The 18,061-nt window shown below is 44.3% G+C and overlaps 1 protein-coding gene across 1 annotated transcript; it reads right to left on the bottom strand.

Annotated features, from left to right (window-relative positions):
- Window positions 1-2,170: 2,170 nt before the first annotated feature.
- On the bottom strand, window positions 2,171-17,611 carry DHRS9 (dehydrogenase/reductase 9). Its single transcript, XM_066621610.1, has 5 exons — window positions 17,549-17,611; window positions 10,154-10,508; window positions 5,614-5,872; window positions 4,086-4,249; window positions 2,171-2,397 (listed from the first exon to the last, which is right to left on the bottom strand). Exons 1-5 carry the CDS (start codon window positions 17,609-17,611, stop codon window positions 2,171-2,173), a joined length of 1,068 nt encoding a protein of 355 aa, XP_066477707.1.
- Between the last annotated feature and the right edge of the window lie 450 nt (window positions 17,612-18,061).

Below are 18,061 nucleotides of genomic sequence, written 5' to 3'. Positions count from 1 at the left end.
CAGCAGCGATGCAATGGGGCGTGGGCTGCATCCTGAGGTGGGTGGGGGGCCCTCACAGAGGCCTTCTTAAGGTAAGGAAATATTTGTTCCCTTTCCTCGGGGTTGCACTGTGGCTGCATCCGTGCTGGAAAATTAGATAGGATTAGGCCCTCGGTCAATAACAGGAGAAGAAAGCAAACATCCATCGCCTATTGACGGGAGCATCTGAATGAAAAGGGAGTAAAGGCAACTGCAGCTTCAGTGGCTTTTCAGAGGTAGAAATATTAACAGCAGTAGGAGCAGAAGTCCATTTCCACTGAAGCATTAAAGTGCTGTGGGTATAAAGGGAACCAGCCCAAAGACTACTGTACAGTGTTATGCTTTAGCAATGCTACGTATCAGTTTCATGAATTCCCCTAAAGAACTATAAACAGGGCAAGCTACAAACATATTGCCAGTGGAAAAATGTATATGGTGCTCCTACTCCACAATGTAAAAGGTACAGTACAAACACTGCAATATTAAAGTCTTGCATACGGACAATCTTTCCAAACAATAAATAATTCCTTCATTAAAAATAATGTAAAACATGTTGCAATTCTTTTGTGAGCAGTAACTAGGAATGATTTAGAAATTTTTATTCAGCACACTTTCAAAATAGATATTTCTGATGGAAAACTTACAACTGAACTTGCTCTACCTTGTAGCCGAGAGGAATAATGTACTCTATAAGTGAACATGTGGAGATGATAACTTATGTGCACTCAAGCGGCATAAAGGATCTATGGACTAGGCTACTAAGCAAACACTGGCCTTAAAAGAGTTGAAAGTCATCCCCTTTGAAATCTGCATGTACCTACTTGTACATACTCTATCATTATGTCATAGCAGTAGTTTTTTCTGAGTATTTTATCCTACATTAGAATGGGATGATTAGGCATACAGTCACCTCCATCAGTGCAAAGTGGTTCAGCAGGGGTTCCCCCCCCCCCAGGAGGCATTCAAGTCACCTGGTTCTTGGCTGGAGTGGGGGAGGAAGTCTCCACCTGCTTTTTATCTTTCCTTGGAACATCACACACCCTTTCAGGTGCCCTGCACCACGTTAAGGAAATCCTAACCCACAATTTGAGTGTCGCTATCTTAGACGTTTGTTTTTCCGAAGTAAACCACGCACGTGTAATGTGCTATAAAGAACTGTTTTGCAAATTATAGTTCATCCCTAAGGTAATACGTGCTTTGTTTGCTATAAAGATGTAAGGTGTGACTGGTTATTGTGCATCTCTATCTTTATCTCTTTGGTGCTTACAACACAATCCTAATCTGTAAAGCACGTTGAGATAGGGCAGACGTTAGTGCCAGTGCAGACTCTGCTGCATCCTATGGGGTTGTTGACACACTGGCGGGCTCTTAAAGGTAAGGGGACATTCGCCAGTTGGGATAAGCCCCAGCTGCCTCAATGGGGCACGTCAGACCTGCACCTGCTAAATTGCTGGTGCAAGTTCGTGTTGGTGTATCTGGCCTAGGAAGGGGGATAAATATGCCATGCACTGCTGCCGCCTATCCACCCTCCTGGGCCCTATCCACCCACCCCCTGCCCCGTTATACCCCATCCCCATCCTCCCCCCACCCCTCTGCTGCCTGGCATAGATCTTACCTGCTCAGGTGCATGTCAAGGTCTGCACTGACGCCGGCAGGATGGCACAGGCCTTCCGGCTGGTGCTACTAATTTCTACACTGTCGCAATGTGCTTTACAGTGATAGCTTGTGCTGGTGAGCTGTGCGCTCCCCTAGTGCAGAGGGGGGATAGGATTGGGCCATTAGTTTATAAATCTCCCTCCTCGCTACACTGTAGTTCCCAACTTTTTTGACTGCTAAAATACCAACCCTGTATCACCCTATAGGCACAAAAGTGCCTGTATCTTAATCAGCCTTCATTAGAAATTACTACTGGGAAGCACGGTCCCTTCTGCGAGCAATTTTTTTTAATGTAAACATGCAATGATAATTGTTAACATTACTGGATACTTGCTTACCACTGGGCAGAAGTCTATGTGCCTGCATTGTTTAAGTAAGCACAACTTTAAGCATGAGTGTTTAGACTGTGGCTGGATTAACAATCAAGATAGATCCAGTTCTTATCCTGAGCAGAGTGAAGCTACACTGGGAACTCAGTGTAAATAAAGGAAGGGGTTTACCGCACAATTGGATCAGCTAGCTTAACTTTGTTTTTCATGAGTACTAAGTCCTGCAGAAATGTTGGCAGGCTTGCGAGTGGTAGCCACAGGATCTTGGCATCCCAACCTGCACTATATCGTGACTTTGGATTTCTACTCATTGCAGCATGTTCCATGCACTTGACAACCAATGAGAGGTCTGCGTTCTGACACATCTTCACCAGTTCTTCTTTCTTTTGTGCATCTGAGGAAAGAATGAACCAACAGGGGGACAAAATCACACACAGTGATCGCTGGATATGGAAGGATTGAAGACTCTGATTCAATATCTCTTTCAGTATTTGTTTGGGATTCTGTTTTTCCTATTAAAATTATAAGGCAATGAACTCAGGTGGCTCTCTTACTGCATCAAGATCTGACATTTTACTACCTTATTACGCAATAATTGGTTTGATGGAATAAGAATCACAAAGCCAGTTTTGTACAGGAGGTCTGGTCTAGAGGGTAGAGCCTCCATTAGCCTGAAGATAACATCAGAAGGTCGCCAGTTCGAGGACACCGGCAGCTCCCTGAATGGATGAGAATGGCGAGAGAGACCTTGAAGCAGCTGACAAGCTGAGCTGAGTGATTCCACCTGCTCTTGGTGTGAGCAAGAAGTGTCTTGGCTGCCCTCCATGTGAGAGAGATGGAACTGCTTGTCAGCCTGCGTGGGAGAACTGGAGGCCAGAAGTGAGACTAAACCAGGAAGATCCATTCTGAAATGTTGTTGGTTCTTGAAAGAGAGAACCTCTATGATTGTAAAAATCCCCTTGAGGGATTTGGAAACGCCTGCCTATGTAAACCGTCTTGAATAAAGTCAGAGGAGTAATCCGATGACCAGAAAGGCGGTTTATAAATACCTAGTTATTATTATTATTATCATTATTTGGAGATAAGCAATAGAAGCGACTAGAGTAGAAACCAATTAAGTTGGGCTCTGCGGTGATGCTTTTAAAACCTGTTTAGCTATAGGAGAGTTCCATTAATTCATGTTAGCAATATATAAGTAATAATTCACAGCATCTCTGTGTTCTATTCAGGCACAGTGCATTAGTTGTCAACTTAGGCACAGACTAACCTCTAGACCAGTGGTTTTCAACCAGTGTGCCATGAATGATCTGCAGGTGTGCCGCAGGAGTTTGGGGGAGGGTCATTTATTAGTAGGGCCATTGGGGGGATATGAGCCCCCTGCAAGCAGCATTGTGTGCCTTGTCAATTGTCAAACTAGTGGTGTGCCTTGACAATTTTCACACCTTGTCAGTGTATCTTCCGTGTATCCCTCTCCTCTGGGATGAGTAGGCCTGCGCTTAGAGCTCTACCAGTTGCTGTGTGTATAACCCTGTTTAAAAATGCCTTTTACAAGGCATCAGGCTTAGAGCAATCCAGGTTCAACAGACACAATCCAATTTATGTTAAGAAAATCTTGTTCAGGTAGAACAGACAGATCTATGTTATTGGAGCAGCCATAAAATTGCAGTAATAAAAACTGCCTTACAGAAACTTGTGTGGAGTACCAGGGTTACCAGGTGCTTTTTCAAAGGAAGTTAGGCAACTGAGCTGGGTCATGATAGTTTACTCTTCAGTATGAAATAAGAGCAAGGGAAGAACTCAGACCACACACCAGATGCCCAGTGCGTGCTCTCTGTCGCGCGCTCTCTCTCTCTGTGTTGCCGCCTCTTTCTGCCAGGTCCTAGCAAGCCATGGACATTCCATTCTCTGACCTGGAGCTGACATGGGCTGAGAGCAATACCTGCTTCCCTTTGCAATAAATATAGACTGGAAGGAACAAAATGGCTACCAATTTGACTAGCTCACTCAAAATGACATCTTTGACTATTCTAGAATTCTAGGCCTCATCTTTCAGCAATGTAAAATAATCTGTTCACGTCTTACCTTTCTGTAAATAGTCACAACCATATTGCCTTTGGATATCAGGAGGAAGCTGTTTCCAAATAGCCTGCTTCTCTTCCATCACCCTGATTCTATCGGACAGCCCAGTTTTGAACAGCCCAGGTTCAATGCAAGACACCGAAACTCCAAATGCTTTCATGTCATGTCTGCAAAACAGTTTAAAATGCTATTACTTTTTAAAATAGTCTACTGGGGTGGCTTTCTTTTAGCTAGTGACAAAGCTAAGTCTTAGACTGTGTTTACACATTACTGTGAACGTGTACACAAACTTGTATGAACTCCTTAGAGCAGTGGTTCTCACACGTTTAGTACCAGGACCCAGAATGCGGATCTGCCAGGACCCGTCAGAAGTGATGTCATGACCGGAAGTGACATCATCAAGCAGGAAAATTTTTAACAATCCTAGGCTGCAATCCTACCCACACTTACCCAGGAGTCCCATTTACTATCATTGATAAAAGAATATACATAGTAGCTTGTCAAAAGTACAGGTCTGTAACATTTCCCCAAATGCAGTCACATACCATGGGAGCATTCAAGTCCAATATATTAAAAATCAAATATTGAAATGAATGGGGACCCAACTGAAATTGGCTCATGACCCACCTAGTGGGTCTCAAGCCACAGTTTGAGAAACACCACCTTAGAGTGAGTTTGTTGTCTTGATCTGAGTTTATATGTGACCTCAGTAACAAGCAAGATGGTTGTTTGCCAAAGCAAATATATATTTTTCCCTTAGGGCAGTGGTTCCTGAACTGTGAGTTGTGGCTCCCTGGGAAGCTGTGGAAACCAGCCATGGAATCCTCGTGAAAAACCTGCCACTCTGTACAATGTATAGGATTGTAGCCCTAATAGGGAGCTACGGCCAAAGGCCCAGTAGGTAAAGGGAGCTGCCAGTCAAAAAAGTTTGGGAACAGCTGCCTTAGAGTGAAGAATAGCACTTGACAGATGGATTTTTGCATTCATGCATAGAGGTGTTTGAAGGTGTTATTTATCTTACTTCGAAGTCAGCCCATTAAGACATAGGCTGTAAACCTATCTTACCGAAACAAACACCTCTATCTATGCAAAATGTTTAGAATGAGTTTATTCTATTCTATGAGTTTTATTGTATAGAATGAGAAAAATCATCCTACTTTAAGGGTTTGGGTGAGTACGAGTGCAGTTTCAATGCAGAGAAGGATTCCATGGTACTCTCTCCAGTTTCCCCCAAATCCCCTCCCATGGGTGCACGTGCACAAGGAGTACAAGGGTCTGCTGCAGGGAATTGGAGGTCTATGAATGTCTCCCAAACCCCCATCCAATCTTCCCTTCACATCCCATGCAAGTCACTTTTGGGGAGGAGAAAAAGTCACTTGTATATATCAGACATGGAGCGATAGCCAGGTGTAGGTGATGGGAAGTAAATTCTATCAATCCCATATAGAACCTTCCCTATGTGGGTGTGGCCAGAATGAGTCATGAGCTATTGTGTACTGTCAAGCCCACCTGTTATGATCTATGATTTTACCTTAAACTGTCACTGAATGCTTCTGCCCCAAATTTGGATGGACAATAACCTCCTGAACATATCGCTACGCTACCACCAACACTGGTTACATTTACTATCCTTCCTCTGGCTTTCTTCACCATGGGAAGCATATTTATTGTTACATTGATGAGGCCAATTAAATTAACTTCAATCGGTTCTCTAAAGTGTTCGATAGTCAACCAGTCAGTTGGTGCTGTTGCTCCCATAATTCCTGCATTATTGATCAGGCACCAGAGACCTGTGGAGATACAAGACAAAAACCAAAGAGACAACATGTTATGTCCAGGAAAGAAACATTTGGGGACCAATACAAAATCAAACGCATTCTTTTCTGTAGATTGAAATTAAGAGTTTTTTCCCCTCCGCTGCCCCCCAAATGGGTGTGCTGTATGCAGCAGGAGGGGGGGAAAGGTGGGTTGGACTGGGAAGCTTCAGATGCAAAAGGGATTGAAATCCTCTTCCACCTCTGTAAGCCTCCCACTCTGCAATGGTTCTCTTCAGACCTGCACAAGTAATTTTGCTAGCACAAGTTTGCGGAGAGAAAGGGGGCGGGGAGGTGGCAGGAAAGTGGGATAGGATCTGACACATAGATCCAACCCCTGCCGCAGCCTCCCTGCCCCTGTTATGCTCCTCCCTGCCCAGTTCTGCCCCCTCCCCACCCCTGTTCTGTCCTACCCCACCCCTTCCACCCCTCCTGTTGATTTACCTGCTCCGGCAGGTAGCTGGAGAGCTGGCAACGTGGGAGAGAAGGCTTTGGCCTTCCCACCAACATCCTCAGCAGCAAGATCCTGAGTGCACCTGTGTGCGAATCAGTGCTCTGACGGAAGAAATAACATGATATGATATGAATGACATTGCCTTTTATGACTGCCGCCGACTGCTTTACTGAACTCCGTACCAACAGAAGAGGTGCTAGAATGTCAGCCGGCCTGAATAGGATTGGGCCATAAATGTTTTACAAGGAAAAAAATAGATAACAAATATATACACAGATGGAAAGAGCATAGCAGTAAGAATCCAGTAATATACACTCACTAGAATTCATAATTATGTTTTTTTTCAGTCAGAACACTGATTCACGCACATACATACAGTATATCACTTGACATTGTGTCATTCAGTGATTTGCTGATGAATGCTGAAGAACTGAATATCCACTGTTGACAAGCGCAGTAATATGAAGAGGATATGAAAGCTCTATGATGGTTGTTCCAAGCAGTGGCATCACTAGGGGGTGCGGGGGGTGCAGACCGCACTGGGTGATGCACACTGGGGGGGTGACACGCACTGGGGGGGTGACGTGCTAAAATCACATTGGTTAGGAGTAACACCATCATATTATATACCGTTGAATGTGGAATTTCGAGCAGAATGCAATGCAAAAAACCAGAGTGAAATATCTCCTTTTTATCAAAAGTTATGGCCAAAAAACTGGAGAACAAAAATGCATGGATCCCTATGGAAAGTGAAAGTGAGCCGTATCTCGTGTTTACTCGCGAGAAGGTGCACTTGCCTTAGACCTTCGGAAAGGGCAGGCTGAGAGGAATCCAATGACACCAGAATGGTCCTGATCCAATGAATGCAGCCCCCTAAAACACCTGAGAAAGAAGTCCCTCCCTCTAAGCAGATGAATGTACTGAGCCCTATGGAAAGCGAAACTAAGCCTCACGGTTGTTTACTCGTGAGTAAGCAGATGTGCCTTGGCTGGTGGTCAGGTCAGGCAAAGGGGAATGTGAAGCTAGCAGAATGGTCCTGATCTGATGGAAATGGAGCTCAACAAATGCTCCAGAAGGCAGCCTCCCTCTTCCCCTAAAAAGGATCAAAACAGGCTTCAGCTGATAAGGTGAATTTTTTTGAGACTTGCAAAGCCAGGTGGATCCTGACAGTGATCTGGTCTAAACAGAAGTTCTTAAATTGAGCTGGGCACTGGGGAGGGCTGCAAACCTTACTGGTTTGGGGGGGAGGGTGTTATTGCAGGCAGGCTACAGAGGAAACGCACTTGGTGGAACAGGGCTGGTTTCTGCTTATTTAATTATTTGTTTTACTTTAATTATTAACAGTATTATTAACAGTATTTATTATTAATAATTATTCATATTTATTATTAATAATTATTTATACTGATTTATTTTAATTTGCCTGATGATGTCACTTCCATCATGACATCACTTCTGGTGGGTCTTGGACAGATTGTCATTCTAAAAAGTGGGTCCCAGTGCTAAAAGTTTGAGAACTGCTCCAATAAGGTGTTAGTAAGTTGACACCCTTGGGGGGGGTGACACCACTAGTGACCAAAATCACTAAAAGGAATAATACCAGCATGTTATATATCAATCAATGCGTAATTTCATGCAGAATGTGTTCTATCTTTGTTCTATCAGAAGGTACAGCCAAAAACCCAGTGGGGGCAGAGTGATGGTACATCACCACACCCACCACCTGGGGTTTTGCCCTGCCCACTGCATGGGGGTGACGTGCTGGCATCCCACACCGGGTAAAGCAAACATTTAATAATAATGTTGTTATTTTTTGTTTAGCTGCCTCTCTGGTGTTCAAGGCAGTGTACAACAACAGAATAAGCACAATTCAGTAAGAAAAACAATTCAGCCGACAATGAGAGTCAAAAGGGTAGGGGCGACAGCACAACCAGCCGGACAAAAGGCCTAATGGAAGAGATGGTGTTTTGCACACACACTCCCAGAAGGCCAATAGAATATTGGGAAAACAAGAGCTCTTGCGCATATGACTATCTGTGTTTATGTTGACACGGTAAATAGACTGCCTGTGTCTTGCCTGCCACTGCTCTTTTCACACTGAATAGATCATTGGTGACATTTCAGTTCCTGCTTGTGGCAAATTGGTCAGGCAACCTTGTTTGTCATGAGCAGGCAGCCAGCTAAACTGGCAGCACTAACCCTGAAACAGTCCCCAAAGCAAGAGTAAATTCTTTTTCCTACCGGCTCTTTATAAGGATGATCAGGTTCCAAAAAGCACTTATAAGTTATCGTGCTGAGAGGTGGATGTGAGAACATTACAGGAACAAAAGGGGAATTAATACTGTAACTTGGGAGAAGCTTCACGCCCACCTTAGGACTGTGGCTTTCAAAGATACCCATTTCATGGAGTGCCAATTTTATGGTCAGAGTAGCCATGGGTTTGGCAGTTCAGAGCTTGTGAGGCAGTGACTAAGAAGCGAACATACACTTGGGAAGGCATCAGGAGTCAGCCAGATCAGGCACTGATCAAGGGTCCACACCTATCAAAGGGGGCACTTGGCTGAGCTGACCAATGAACCCTAAGTACTAGGGGCAATGGTAAATGTCCAGTGCACCATTGGGGAATGGCAGGAGATGCAATGGAGACATACCGTGGCGGCTTTGTTTCAGGCCCCAGCAACCTGGTTCCAACATGACATGCAATCCTGAAACAAAATTAACAACCTACGATTCTCCTACAATCCTTTTTGCTTTTTCTACTGTTTGTGTTTTATTACACTCATAGCTGTCCAACACTGCTTTGTAATCCTCTTGACATTTCCTTCCTGTGGTTTTTAAAATGTGCAGGAAGAAGGAGAGAAGTCATGTTACTCAGTAACAGAACTGAATACTGGAGAAACAAGAGGTTGTAGCTTGACTGGGGCTTCTGCCCTTGGGAACTCCCTTCATGAACAGGTGCATTCCACTCGTGTGAGGATCTCTTGAACAAGTGGAATGCTCCTTCGTTCACAAGCTCCCAACCAAGGAAGCAATAATCAGAATATTATTCCTGGTAGAGCTGTTCCCTCTGCAGAAAAAGAACGGATGCTTGAATATGCTGACTCCCCTTCCCTCATTTTGCAAAGAGTAATGTGGATTTAAGCACCATGCTGTTCCTCTTAGATTTTCAGCCATGGAGCTACATAAATTACAGAACTGTATTCCAGCTGACTAGAGCTCTCCTTTGGCTTTCCCTGCAGATCACATAATGGTGGCTGCTGCTTTATCACATGACTGGTTTGGTACAGCCTTATTCCCAACTGTAGAGAGGTTTGATGTGCTGGTAGAAAGGTCATCAAGAAAAGCAGGATGGTTCTGTTCACTGCACTTAGACGCCGTCATCGGGTGAGAAGGAGGAGTTGTCAAGACATACTCAGTCTGCAACTATCCAGAAATGTTCCTGGCAAATAAGAGTGTATATATAAAACCTTATAATGTGTAGGGGTCTTGAAGACTGTCCAGGAGAGGACCCTGACTCTGGGAATAAGCCATGCAAATGTCTTAATTGTGGTGGAGTTGCAAAGCAGATGCTAAGATCACAGACTGTAGGGTTAATTAAAACCAAAGGTTTGCTCAGAAAATTGCTCCATTGTCTTGGAGATGGCTTTAAATATGGCAGGGAAGGGAATCCTCAGATGAGGTTTCTCCTACTGCACCCATCTGCATGCCACGCATCTCTTAAAGGTACAGGAGTGTCTCAGGATGTGGCCCTGGCAGCTCTATTTAGCAGCTATAGGGAAGAGCCCAGTTGTTCCGCCACTTACCTCTTTCTCCTACTTCATGTTTCACCTTCTCTGCCACCTGCCTGACATTATCTTCGTCTGTCACATCCAACAGCATGGTCAGGAGCCTTTTGGAGGTGGTTGCTCTCAGGTCCTCTGCCCCCTTTTCGGTCATGCAACTGGCAATAACTCGAAATCCTCTCCTATCAAAAGTTCTCGCTGCCAGATTTCCAAATCCGGAGTCACAGCCTGTGATGAACACGTATCTCCCTACAAAATCAGCGCAGTTGAAGTGGTTTTCCCCAGTGAATTTGTGCCACAGATAGAAGGCGAGTGACAATGCCAACACCAAAATGAACAAGTCGGATAAATTAACGCCATCCCCGTTGCTATTCTCCTGAAATAAACAGAAAGAAAGAAAGTAGAAAATCCCCTGCTACTGGTATCATGAAAAGCTGCCTTTCCCCCCTGAATCTAGTGGTCAAACTGAAGGTTATGTGCATCTTAGTGTCATGGTAAGGGGGTTTAAATTAACTTGCAAGCAGCAGCTGGGGGGGGGGAGCCATAGTTTGAATTGGGGTGGAAATAGAGGGTGTTTAACTCTTTGCTCCAATGCCATTTTTCTGCAAAAAGAAAAACCAGTCCCTTGCTGGGTGGCTGTTTAACTGGGAAAATGCCATTATAGCAAGAATAAGGGGGAGGACGGCAATTATCAGGAGGAAAATAACATGAAGTAGAGTTGAATGCTACCTACCCTTTGTTGTGGTTGTGATCCAAACTGCAGTCCTGAGTGGTTACTTATGAATAAATTTAAGCCCATTATGATCCAGTCCTATGGAACTTTCCAGCACTGATGCAGTCTGGAGGTAAGGGAGCAAATGTTACTTTAAGGAGGCCTCCAAAGCTACTCCCCAACCACACATGCCTCATTGCTACTGCTGCATCAGTCCTACAAAGTTGGATAGGACTGGGCCCTATGTTTAGTTTGGCCCCAAGAATAGTCTGAAGGGGAAAGGGTGCTCTGGACATCTTTCAACCTCAACACAGTTGCAAAATAAAATTTAAGCTGTCTATGCACTTACCATAGTGGCACTAGGAAGAGGAAAGGCTGTCTGTTATATGCGTGGCATGAATCTGTGTGTCCTCCGCTTATCTTCTCAGTCTGGCTCCCTTTCTGTTGAAGGGAAAGCAGGACATTGCGTATATTGCGTTGCAAAACAAAATAGGTAGATGTGGTTGTAGTTGTCTTTTCCTTTGTAATTTTAGTCACTCACTCCCAGAAAGAGGCTGCAGAACTTCTTAACTTAATGGTGCAACAGTTACATCACAACACATTGGCTCTTTGCTTACAGAGAATGTGAAAAAGTTTTGCAACACGCTCAGGATATTTTGGAGGCCCTTTTGAGTCACAAGTAGACCTTCCTCTAAAACATTGCTTTTTATTCTATAAAGACATATGCTATACCCCTTTCTCAGATGAGGAAACTAACACCCCCCCCCCCCAGTTCTGGCAATCACTGTAATTATTATTAATTTTTTTCATTTCTATACTGCCTTTAATACATATATTCTCAAGGCAGCTTACATACAATAAAATAATTTTCAAAGGTCCAGATCCTAACCAACTTTCCAGCACTGGCATAGCTGTGCCAGTGGGACGTGAGATGCATCCTGCAGTTGGGTGTCACTCACGGAGGCCTCCTCAAAGTAAGGGAATGTTTGTTCCCATACCTTGGAGCTGCGTTGCCCTTATGTCGGTGCTGGGATTGCGCCCAAAAGCTAACAGTGTGACAGTGTAACAGTGTAAAACATTCCAACAACAAAAAATGCACACTCCCAGTTAATCCCAAATGCCTGCCCCAGCAGGTTGTTTTCATTTGCCTCTGAAATAAGACAGAGAGCACCGCCTATAGCAACAAACCCACAATCAAAAAGGTTCTACTTGTTACCCTGCACATGCATGATCTTGTCTGATCTCGGAAGCTAAGCAGGGTCAGGCCTGGTTAGTACTTGGATGGGAGACCACCTGGGAATACCGGGTGCTGTAGGCTTATACCATAGTCTTTCGAGACTGAAGGTTGCCAGCCTAAGCTCAGCTCCTGGAAAGATGGCACTTCTTGGCTTTGTTTTGTGTTAAAATACATATTCCATGAAAATTTTAAATCACGCATAGATTTCTCAGTTAAGCAGGGGTCTCTCAGTTGCATCACTTCATCTACTTTCAAGGAACGGAGAAAGGGGTAATTGTTTCACAATCTCCCTGCCTCTCTTCCCAATGACTCAAAGGAAGGAACTTTCAAACCCATGTTTTCCTGTTTTTAAACTACAGAATCCCTGCACTGCGTACGCGTCCAACATAATGCAAAGGGCAAGGTCAGTCCTATTGGCGTGGGAAAGGTGGGATATAAACTTTTAGAATAATAGTGTAATAACAGGAAAGATCAAGGAGGCAGAGGCTGCTCCTGCCCATATATATTCATTAAATGCATGGATGGTAACATCTGTAAGGGGCCGAAATCAGTCCAAGGTTACAGCCTTAGGATCAAACGAGATCTCTTGTTAATCATGTCATTGCCCTGGGTCTGTACAGTGAGGGATACCTGCTGCCTCAAGTAAGGCTGTGCAGGGGATGGGAGGGCGGCAGGTAGGTGTTGGAATGGGGCAGGGGGTGGTCAAAACAGGGTAGCAGCACCTGTTGAATCCTGATCCCAAGTCTGATCTACCTTTATAGGGCAATATGGACCTGTGCCAACAATATTGTCTGAATAGACCCATCAGGCTGGCATGGGCCTTCTCTGGGGCAAGGAAAGAAATGTTCCCTTACCCCAGGAAGGCCTCAGCATGCCAAAAATCCCATGCAGGATACAGCAGGCACCACACTGATGGTGCTGCATTGCTGTGCGGAGAGTTGCAGTTGATTGGCTGTGTAACAAGCATGCGGGGGCCATGTGATTAGGGAGCTAAGAGCGAAAGCCCCTCCCACTCCCCCTATGGTTTCAGGGTGTTCCACTGTCCCTCACGCTGTTGAAGGCCTAGAAAGCACCTCTTTCACTAAAAGCAGCCATCTAGACCCAGTCTAGATTAGGACTACAGCACAAGGGCTTTTTTTAACCCATTCCCTCAACATGTCTTCCTGCTGAAAATCATCCCTTCAAAAGCAGTTACTTGCCCCCCCAAAGGCAATTTGCAGCAAATATATCGGTTTATACTTGAAATATGGAAACTTCAATAATTAAATTTTCAACCCACACATCAGATTTTTCATGCCATGCTCAGTTTCTTTCAGTATGTCCTGATCTAAAGAAGAAAAATGGCCTGAGTTGTCATGTACTACTTATCATGAAGGTGATGAAATGAAAGCAAGTATTCCATCCTAATTATTTGGAGCATCTACCCAATCCACCATAAAGATTGGTACAGCCTCCTTGTTCCTTGACCAGCAAGGTGAAGTAGGTGCATAAGATCTATTGCAATGAGGGTGCTGGGGTACATTGCAAAGCTGGGGCTGATGATGTCACAAAACTGGGGCTGATGATGTCACAAGGCTGGGGCTGATGTCACAAGGTCAGGGTTAGGATGTTACAAGACTATGGGCTGATAATGTCTTATGGCTGCCCACTCTAGAAAGGCACCCTGGTACCCCTGGTACAAGGGGTAAGGGCAGAGATCTGAAGACATAGAAAAATGGGAAAAAGAAGAAAACAGTTTTTTTCTCCTAGTTTCTTTTTACCCTCTCCCCTCCCCCAATTTTTCCAGTGCAAAAGTTGGAAATTTGGGAGGAAATGGAAATATGTTCTTTTTCAGTATAATGAGTGAAATACATTTACACTAATGCAGCGATTCTCAAATTGTGAGTCAGAACCCGATATCTGGTGGGTCCCAAAAAGCCTTCAATGAAAACATGGGCGATGGAAAGGTCAGATAACTAATTGACTCAAGCCCTGAGGCTATTCAAAAGCCAGATAGCTGCTAACTGTCCTGCAAACAGCTGAGCTCCTGCAGTTTGCAAACTTCTGTAAATATGGATAAATGTTTGAGTTTCTTTTTTCCAGTGTGTTTTTTCCCCAAAGTCTGTCAATGACAGGTAGTAGGGGCAGGTGAAAGCTGGGTCATGTAATTAAGCCCCTCAAGCCTTGAGGCTGGGGCTCAAGCCTTAGGGCTCCCTCATCATGAGGAATGGATTGGGTTTTTTGCAAATAAATAAATAATTACTTGTAAATAAATTAATAAAAATATTATTTCCTTCTAGATTAGCTTTTTTAAAAGTCTCGAAAAGCTAGGTGGGTCCCGATAGTCATTTTAAAAAGTGGGAACTGGTGCTAAAGAGTTTGAGAAAGCACTGCACTAATGGTTTAACACTAATGCTGTTATAACTAATTACACTACTGCAAAATTTCAAGATAGAAAATTCAGAGGTAGCAATTGCTAGTGCACCACAATCCTAACCAGGTCTTCTCAGCCTATATTGTTCAATGGGGCTTCCTGTCAGGAAAGTGTGGTTAGGACTGTAGCCTTAACCACATCCTCCAGTACTTCACAGATAGAGACAGAAGAACATGAGGAAGGGACATCATTTTCCAAGTACTGTACATTCTAGCATGGTTTCAGTCACTGTCTGTGAATTCAGCAGTTAAAATATCACAGGTAGCTGGGCAGTTGAAAACCTTTGCTTGACAGCTGAGAAAGACACTGCCAGGCATGGTCATTGGACAGTATCAGGTTCCTCCTAGTATCTAGTACTCATGAAATGTTTGTGACTCTTTGCTGTTTGCCTTTCTACATGACAGGCAGAAACTGAAATGGCATAGCCCTGCCACTGGTTCTCCATAGAACAGAAGATTCATTTGATGTCTGTCAATCATGCAACTATTGAAGACACAGGAGCTGTGACCCAAAAAAATGGAGTAGGGAACAATTCTATTCACTCAGGGCACAATCCTAACCAGGTCTACTCAGAAGTAAGTCCTATTTTGTTCAATGGGGCTTACTCTCAGGACAGTGTGGTTAGGATTGCAGTCTCAATCTGATTCTGACTCTGATTATATATGTAGCAACAGAGAGGTTCAGCTTTCACACTGAAAACAGTTTGAATACAATTTGTATATCACGACGATGAGAACAACAATACTACTGTTAACAAAAGTTTCATTTTCTGCCCTGAAATGAGATGGTTCATCTAAGAGAAGAGTGATTAGAATAATTTGCAATAGATGCGTTGGAAAATGATGTTATTTACCTTACTCAGCCCATTGTGTTCAGTAAGACTTAGGCTGTAATTCTATTTTACTCACCAGAAACAAACACCTCTATAGTTGATATAGACATAGATCCTTTTCTCTCAATATGCATTATCTCTAATTAGCCTAAACAGGAGTCCTGCACTATTATCTGATTGTTACAGGTGATGACAAGGGGCTTAGGAAGCAAGGAACTTGTTTAGCAGCACAGTCCTACGCATGTGTACTCAGAAGTAAGTCCCATTGAATTCAGTGCAGCTTACTCTCAGGGCTGGCCCCAATGTGGGGTGCTTGCACAGGGCCCCCCACTCACTAGGAAACTGCGACTGCAGCCATGGCAAGCCAGACACTTGGGGTTGTGCATGCAAAACATGGCACCCAGAAATAGTTGGCGGTCACATGATGTCACCACCAACTACTTCTAGGAGGCCCATTTCAGGCCAAACAGTCCCAGGGGAGGGCAAGCAAGCCGACACTCCCTCACCGTGCTGCCATCCCAGGCTGCCAGATCCTGGCTGCAGCAGTGGGAGATCTGCCTGCTGTCCCAGTACAAGGGACCTCAGAGAGTGGGGCCCAATGTCACAACATAGGCTGCATTGCCCTAAGGTCAGCCCTGCTTATCTGGGACTGCAGCCCAAGACTATCAAGTGAATTCATGGTTCTCCTGAGAAATGAATCAAAAGGTTCCAAAGTATAGTTCATGCTCTTATCCATTACGTCACCCCCATTAGTACTTCCAAAAAACAAACAAAAACCCCTGAATTAGTACTTACCCAGTGGAGGAAATTGTTATGCTGAATTTCTATGGACAGCTCCTCGTATGTATGGTCAGTCTAAGAAGCACATTGGGTTGTCTTCTCCATCCTCCTTGGAAATGTCAAAAAGAACACTTTGCCATGTGACAGCCTCTTGGCTCTCTAATTTAAGGTCTCACGCCACGTAATCTCTGACTCATGCGTAAGCAGATTGTGAACTGATTTCTTATTCATGAGTCATTTGATTGTTGATTACATAATTAGCTACGTTTCACAGGTGTACCTGTATTAACTTTGGCAGTGAGTCAAATGTATGTTTCCTGCTCCCGGTGACACTTCGGAAGCATGGGTCAAATTCAGTATAGCAATAAATGACAGCCAAGGTGCACGTCATATTGAGCATGTGATTCGGGCGGATGTGTTTGGTTTTTATTACTTAAAGAGCAATTGTGGGAATTTCAGGATGGTGGCTAGGATGTGGGGACAGGCGCGAGTGTAGAACATGATATTTGATGAACTGAGAGCAACTTACAGAATAAAGTTGTGTTGGGACTCATTTTGGTCAAGCTGACTGTGAGCCTGTCGGATAGTGCGGAAAATAAAAATCACAAGTGTGGAGAATTAGCTAAGCTGGCAGAATGGATGTGAAAAACAAAAAAAAATAACATTGTGAAAAACAAAAAAAAATAACATTGTAGGCAGACAAAAAGAAACAGGCAAACTGAGTGGCTACCTTTTGAATTTGAACTTTAGACTCAGAGGGGATAAAGAAACACCACAAGGAAAAAATGAAGACACCATTCATAGATCATGGTTAGCTGACCATCCACTAGGATTAATGAGAGACTGGATCTGAATGCAAGATCAGAGAACCAGACTGGCCACCTTGGACCCTGGTGGTGGTGGGGGTATCGTTACAGTTAGGGAACTAGTGGGAATGTATTCTGATTGCTAAACTGTAACCATTTTGGTTACTTGATATCTTGCTAGGCTTACAGTGTAATACAGTGGTTCCCAAACTTCCTGCTGGCATCCTTCAGTCTCGGAAGACTATGGTATAGCGCTGTGAATGGTGGTTCTGGAACAGAGTGTCCTCTCCAGTGCGCAAAGCCTGGGTAGAGTAGATATGGAGGATAGACTGTTACCCATGCAGCAAATCCTCCCTCTCCACGTCGCTGAAATGGTCCAATGGAAAGGCAGAAGCCAATACAGTTGGTTCCAGCAGCATCGCAGGAGTTGCCAGAACGTGACTATGTTCAGCCATGAACTGCTCAGGGACTCCAGCTCCAGATTTTGCCTTGAGGTTGACTCCTGAAGCCTCTTCCATAACTGGATGTAGCCACAAGGCAGTGGAGGTTTGGGATCAGAGTTTTCCTTCTCTTAGATGAGCTGCCTTCCCAGACTAATGAGTCCCATCTACCAGTTCCCAAGGTTCCCAAACTTACCAGAGGCACAAAGCCCTTATTTCGTGGTGGCCTCTTCTTCCCAGCTCTACCAGGTGCTGCCATCTTGGTTTATGCAAATCTTTTGTGATTCTTGCAAGATCTTGTGTAATCCAAGATGGCAGCGAATGGGAGAGCCCAAAGAAGAGACCACTGGGGACATCTCATAGCACCCCGTTCTCTCCTCAGGCTTGCATCAGTTAGGAGCTGGCACAGATCTGAGGAGACCCATTAGCAAGCAGACTTATGGGAAAGTAAGGGGAAATATGTTCCTTTACCTCTCCCCAGCCTCCCAATCCAGCACTCCCCTGCAGGATACAGCAGAGGATAGGGTTGGCTCTTGAGCTGCAATAAAATTTTGAAATGTTAGTGTAAAGTTATTCACAGGCACCTAAACCTAGAAAAGAAGGGAGTGCAGACTGAGGCTCTTCCAGTCTTAAAAAGAATTTATTTTTCTCTCCTTAAGGGGGGCTTTAACCCTTTGCCCCCACCACAGTCGCAATCCAGAGGTGAGGT

This window comes from Tiliqua scincoides, chromosome 1, assembly GCF_035046505.1.
Source record: "Tiliqua scincoides isolate rTilSci1 chromosome 1, rTilSci1.hap2, whole genome shotgun sequence".
NCBI lineage: Eukaryota > Metazoa > Chordata > Lepidosauria > Squamata > Scincidae > Tiliqua > Tiliqua scincoides.
Note: the sequence above shows the minus strand (reverse complement) of the source record. Positions and strands in the feature narration are given on the sequence as shown.

What these genes read in the sequence shown, in the direction of transcription:
- DHRS9 (XM_066621610.1), bottom strand. Translation starts at nt 17,611, where the DNA reads ATGGCAGCACCTGGTAGAGCTGGGAAGAAGAGGCCACCACGAAATAAG. An exon ending in ACATGAAGTAGGAGAAAGAG is followed by an intron (nt 5,873 to 10,153) that starts GTAAGTGGCGGA and finishes GTATCTCCACAG; the next exon opens with GTCTCTGGTGCCTGATCAAT. An exon ending in GCATTCAGTGACAGTTTAAG is followed by an intron (nt 4,250 to 5,613) that starts GTAAAATCATAG and finishes ACTGTTTTGCAG; the next exon opens with ACATGACATGAAAGCATTTG.